The 6,299-nt window shown below is 44.7% G+C and overlaps 1 protein-coding gene across 2 annotated transcripts in view; it reads right to left on the reverse strand.

Moving 5' to 3' along the window:
• Positions 1-5,369, reverse strand: part of SYDE2 (synapse defective Rho GTPase homolog 2) — a 40,766-nt gene extending 35,397 nt beyond the window's left edge. For both annotated transcript variants that reach the window (XM_055402738.2, XM_088835449.1), the window contains exon 1: positions 3,966-5,369. In XM_055402738.2, coding sequence (XP_055258713.2) covers positions 3,966-5,247 — 1,282 coding nt within the window. In that variant the 5' untranslated portion in view covers positions 5,248-5,369. The remainder of the gene's footprint in view (positions 1-3,965) is intronic.
• Positions 5,370-6,299: the final 930 nt, after the last annotated feature.

Raw genomic sequence — 6,299 nt, forward strand, 5'->3', positions numbered from 1 at the left:
ATTTAACAATATATCAAGATAGGTGACTGGAGGTACTGAGAATTCTAGAGCCTTACTATTCTAAAAGTGTATACCAAACAACAACATCTATACTGGCAGTTTGTTAAAATGTAGAACCTCAAGGTCCCACCCTCACACATATTAAACCTTCATTTTAGCAAGATTTCATATGCATATTAAGTTTGAAAAGCTCTGCTCTATAACTGTGAACCACAGTTTGAGTGATAAAGGTCTGGAAAATAGTCTTTTAGAGATTCTCAAAACATTAAGCACCATTTAGAAATGTAGGACTTTCAAAAATCAACACAACACTGTTTTCTGCTGAATTTGTAATTCTCAGTGTTTTCCTGCCACCAGCAACTCTGATGTTTTATGGCACTCTTCCCAAAACAAACAGAAACTAAAAAATGGACCTGCTTGCTTATGGGGCCACAATGGCAGAATTTCTAACAGAAGGATTTAGATGTAGAAGACAGACAAAAATTAACTTGCCTACATAGTTTTACTAGTCTTGAAAGGGCTAATGCATAAAAGAATTTATTGGAAAAACCCATAAAGAAAATATAGCTCATAAAGTTACAAAAATGGAGCTACAAATATTTCAGAAAACAGAATTGGTAGGAATCTGCATTAAGTGTCAACTTCAATTTAAGACATAATGCACAAGATCATACCAGCTATTTAATACTACTTGTTATAAGCCCTAATTTTTCTTCTTTCACAGATCACGGAACAAGAAGAGTAGAGTCAAAGTAGGCTAATTGTTTTTTAAAGCAGTAAAAGGCCAAGCTAGCTCAACTTGGTGCTCAACCTGGAAAATAAACTTTTCCATTTATTTCTGAGTACTCTCTGCTAATTAAATTTATAAAGACTTAAAATATAGTCAGTAAATAAATTAAAATTCCCTTTTAAGGCTTGCAGAAACTTAACAATATTTACTATGGAATGACTTTAGATTTCTTAAATAATCATCTCAATTAGTAACAAACTGGCCAATCTGTGAACACTCCATCCTGCATCAAATCACTGGCAGCACTATAATATCAAAAAATGTAATAATTCTTAATAGGAGCCAGAAATCAAAACAGAAAACCACTTTGGTTTCCATTTGTCATATGGTCTCAAAAATTTCCGAAACACCTATGTAGACTAGGTATCTCTATCCCCCTATATAGTTGTTCTGTGTTATAAATTCTAACTATAACTGTATTTTGAAAGAAAATATCCTCACAAATCATATTGTATAGCAAAATGTGATAGAAACCTTTAGCCTATTTAACACCTTTATACAATCAAGAATGTACTGCTTCATCAGGACCGCCTGGTTAATTTTTTAGAAAACATGATTAAAACCAGAAGCCAAGTAACCAATTTGCACTAATTAAAGGTAAAAGTGTAAAGTGGATATAGCAATTGATTCTATTCTAGGAGTCCCTCAACTTTTTTGCAACTTTGAGGAAGTTACTTATTTCCCATTTCTTCAATCCAAGCAATTTAATAGAATAATTGGATCAAACCTCTAAGGAAATTTAGAGTCCCTTTGCTTGTGTGTGTGCTCAGTCACTCAGTCATCTGACTCTTTGAGACCCTATGGACTGTAGCCTGCCAGGCTCCTCTGTCCATGGAATTCTCCAGGAAAGAATACGGGAGAGGGTGTCATTTCCTCCTCCAGGGGATCTTTCCAACCCAGGGATGTAATCCAGGTCTCTTGAAGTGCAGGCATATTTCTTACCACTGAGACATTGGGGAAGCCCAAAAAGTCCCTTTGACCTTATATAAATAGGGATTTTGGAGTTATAGAGACTTGAGTTTGAATCCACATAATAGTTTGGACCTATAGCCTAGTATATATAAACCATATAGTAAGTAGTTTAAGTGACCTTGGGCAAAGTACTTAACCTCTTATTTTCTTTTGCTGTTGCTGTTCAATAATAGCTGTCATACCTTCAAGTGTGGGGGGGGGGATGGGGGTGGTGAGGGGATGGGGGTGTAATGAAGATTATATGCAGACCCTATAAAGTATCCAGAATGCTTTTAGTAGATTCAACTAACCATCATAAAATTCAATTTTTTAAAAAAGACTAAACTCTTCAAATCTATACTAGATATATAGACATTGCATAAAGTATTTTTAATCTTTCCTAAAAGATAAACTAATGATTTGAAAGGAAACAACATCTGAGTAAGTTTTTTAAATCAGAGGTTACCTAAACTTTTGTTTAGATTTCTTGCGAAATATCTAATTTACACACAGTAAATATTTAATTTATACATAGAATCACATAGTAATTCTAATGTCATTTATTCTAAAAATTAATTTCATTTACTTAGTTTCTCAATGAAAAAAGTCAATGAATTCATTCTTAAAAGTTACTGCATTTATTATTACTTTTAAAAAGTTTGAATTTTTCCACAACAGCTGAGAATATTAAAAGTCATCAGATAGTAATGTTTAACCTTTGCAACAAAAGGTTAATACATATTTTACTGAAGTTTTATACAGATTTTTGTTATGGCTAAAAGTTAACTGTCTTACAAAGAGTTAACTGATACCAAAATCAGTGGTAGGAAAGGTATAATAGCAATAAAATATAATAAATGATTACAAATACTTTACTACTGGAAATGCATATTTTAATATGAACTTACCATAAAGTACATCTCTCTTCACAAAAATCTGCATTCTATTATCTTTTTATTTAGGTGGAATGGAAAAAGTTTGAGGGAAAATTTTGACAGGTGTGGGTTAGAACTTCACAGATTCAAAAAAACTTTTCTAGTTTTGCATACACTTGAAGTGAATCATTTGACTTGTCTTCATTGTGTAATAAAAAGTTTTGTGAACTTTGTTTCTCCCCAGTTTTGTGTTTATTGGTTAAAAAAGTTAATGTGTACAAACCTAGCCCTGTAGGATTTGCAATTCTTACCAGGGAAACAGCCAAGTACTATGAATACTTTTACATTTCAGCATTTAATATTTTTAAAATTATTACTAATATGTAAGTCATTATGTCCACTAAAAGTCTTTAAGAGTGTAATCCAAAATATCATGTTGTTTTTGGCTCAGTTTGAAGGTACTTCTTTCACAAGAGAATTTTTTGTTATTTACAACTTCAGAGATTTCTCGAATTGATAATATAAACCTTCAGTGAAAACTAAAAATCACACATACAAAACAGGGAGCAAAATCCTATTATTAGGACAAACATACTTTTTACAAATGACTTTAAATGTCCACACTTTCTTTAAAAGTACATAACACATACTTTTCTTTTGATTAAAATCCAAGTGCCCTTCATTTTCCACAATAATAAGATTATCTAGAGCTAGGTTTGGGGGTTAGGGAGGGGAGGGAAAGGTGAAGAGAAGAAGCAAGTGAAATCCTAACCGACTAAAAAATTTTTTTTACTATGATAGTTTTTTCGGTTTACTTTGGCTTTGGGTTTTGGTTGTGTATATGTCTGTGTGCACGAACGCTCCTAGGGTGGGGGAGAGTGAGGAGGTGTAATGACTAAAATGACAGTTTAAAAAGCCCATAAAGTCTAACTTGGATCAAATTCAAATTCACAAACTCCACAAAAGTCTACAGTTCGCCTAGAGCTACAAAGAATAAAAATCAAGGTAGTACCGCCCAACTCTTAAATCCACTAAAAAGTGTGTGGTGAACTTAACCTTTACTCACTGTTGCTCTTAGGAGTAGGTACACTGGTTCCTAGAGAAGAAAAGACAAAACCCCCAAGTTCCTCAAGCCACTGTCAAAAAAAAAAAAAAAAAGCAAAAAAACGAGAGAATGTATGATCCTAGGTAACCGGGAAATCTTATTAGGCTGCCATTGACATGACACTCACTTTGGCACGGGCACGTACCTGTCTGCAAAACCATAACATTCTTCGCTCTAAAACAGAAGCCCGCTCGCTAAACTTTAGGGCTCAAAGAGTTAGCATGTTGATTGCAAGGCATCCTACCTGTCAGCGTAATTCTTTGGTCTGGAGGCACCGACAGGACTTGGCTTTCCCGCATTTTCAAAGCGCCCAGATTTGGAGAGGTTGTTTGAGCACCCGTGCCATCGGGGGGTGTCCTACGGGCGCGACCCTTCATTCCCAAGGACAGCAGACGTCCTTTGTACATCCACTTCTGCAGCTTCTTGACTGTCACCGCGGGCGGCCTGAGGAAAGGGAGTCCCTCCGGGCCGTCCCCTTTGCAGCGGCTTCCCGTGGAGCGGCCAGGGTCCTCGGAGCTGGGAAGCCGGGGGCCCGAGGGCACCGCGGCCCGGGCGCTGCCTCCGCTCCAGCCGTGCATCCCGCCTCCACGTGGCGGCGGCTCGTCCGGCTCCCCGCGCGTAGCGCACGAGATCCAGCTGTCGCTCGGCCACCGCTGGAAGAGAGGCGTTTTGGCACCCACCTGGAGGCTGTCGAGACTTCTGCTGCAGGACAGCCGCATCCGAGGAGTCCGTGGGCGGCCTCCCCCAGACTCCCCAGGAGGCGACCGGGGCGGGGACACCTGCTGCCAAGGGCGGTCGCCGCCTCCGCGCTCCCAGGCTCGGGGGCAGGCTCGGCGGTCCGCCGCGCCGCGGGGGGAAGACGGCTGGCCCGGAGCCCAGGCTCCCGCAGGGCAGCCGCGATCTGCCCAGCCCCGGTCGCCCCGCCGCGCGCAGGAGTCAGGGGGCAGGTCGTGCATGGCCTGGATCAGCAGATAATAGGCCTCTCGCAACTGGGTCTGCAGCCTGCCTGTCTCCAGGCGGCCGCCCTCCGCCCCCGGGGAGGAGCCCACGGCCAGGGGAGGCGGGGGCCACAGCTCCGCCTCCGCCCCCTCAGGCTTGGACGCAGGCTGGAAGTCTCCCGGCAGGTTCTCGTAGTAGTCGGCGTCTTCCTCCTCGTCCTCTCCGCTGCCCTCGGAGCCCGGCGGGGCGTGCAGAGAGGCACGAGGGAGCCCGCGGCCCGGGGGGGTGGCCTCCTTCCAGCTGCGCGGCGGAGGCCCGAGCGCCCCCGACCTCTGCGGCCGCCCTCCCGGGACCCCCGCCTCAGGACCCCACGCCTCAGGCGACGGCGGGGGCCGCTCCAGGTTCGGCAGAGCTCCGCCGGCGCGCTCGCCTGAGGGGGCGTCCCGGGCATCACCCGCGTCTCCCTCTGCAGCCGAAGAGGCCGCCACGGTGGCTGCTGCGGCCGCCCGGAGACCGAGCCCCACGGTGGCGTGGGGACCCCGTCTTCCCCGGAGCCTGGACAGCGTTTTCCTCAGAGGGTCCGTCATCCCCCTCCGCTTCAGCAGCCAGGCTCGCCCCCCGTGCGGGGAGAACTGGGAGCCCCGCTAGCGAGAAAGCTGCGCTGGCGGCGGCGGCTCCCCATGACCGACGCTGGCCCTCTCGGGCTCCTCACATACTTGGCATAACTCTGCCGCGGCAGGGGTGGGGGAGGGCGGCGCCGCCGCAGAGCGCATGCCCCGCGGCTCCGGGCTGCGAAGGGGCGCGCGGGCTGCGGCTGCCGCGCCGAGTTCCCCAGGTGGGCGCACCGCGCCGGGCGAGGCGAGGCGAGGCGGAGGGCGGGGAGGGAGGCGGGTGAGAGCTAAAAGACCGACGGATAAGAAAGTGAACGCGTCATGGGGGCTGGGAGCGGGGTGCAGTGAGAATCGAGGCGGGAAAAATAAGAAGCGGGAAGGTGAGTCTGAGTGGGAAGCTGCAGAATTCGGGTTGGGGAGACAGAAAGGGAAAGTGCCCTCCAGGCTGCCACTCCGTCACCTTCACCTCTACCCCCACCCCCCATTGCCACCATTGCGCGAGGCGTGTCTAGTCCTAGCTTGAGAGAAAACAAAGATTGTTTTGACGGACAAGGTATGAGTACAGGTGTATCTCAGTGCAGTGTGTTCTAGAAACATTCTGAATCATTTTAATTGTACAGGGAGTTGGCTAGTTCAAGGAAATTTGCAGCGATTCCTTTTCAGTTAGGAAAATCTTTTCGTCCCAAAGATCACCATTGTTGTCTCTCTTTACAGGCGTTTTTCTTTGTCTTTCAGTTAATGTATGCAAAAAAAATTAATTCTGGCATAAACCAAAACTTGCAGAAAGGAGCCGCTAGTCTCCCCATCCCCTGCCTAACACTTTGTTTTCATTAGAACTGGGATGAGAAACAACTGGGTTGAAATTTAGAATCAATATTATTTGGAAATACCAACTCTCTCTCAAAAGCATTAAAATCCATGTTCTGTGTAACAATTGTAAAATACCTTGTGTTGTCACAGATCGGTGGACATGTCTGGTTGATAAAAATCAATATGATTTAAGGATTAAACTTTTTAGCGTTTATATG

This window comes from Moschus berezovskii, chromosome 4, assembly GCF_049115385.1.
Source record: "Moschus berezovskii isolate FMDL1 chromosome 4, NW_MosBer_1.0, whole genome shotgun sequence".
Taxonomy (NCBI): Eukaryota; Metazoa; Chordata; class Mammalia; order Artiodactyla; family Moschidae; genus Moschus; species Moschus berezovskii.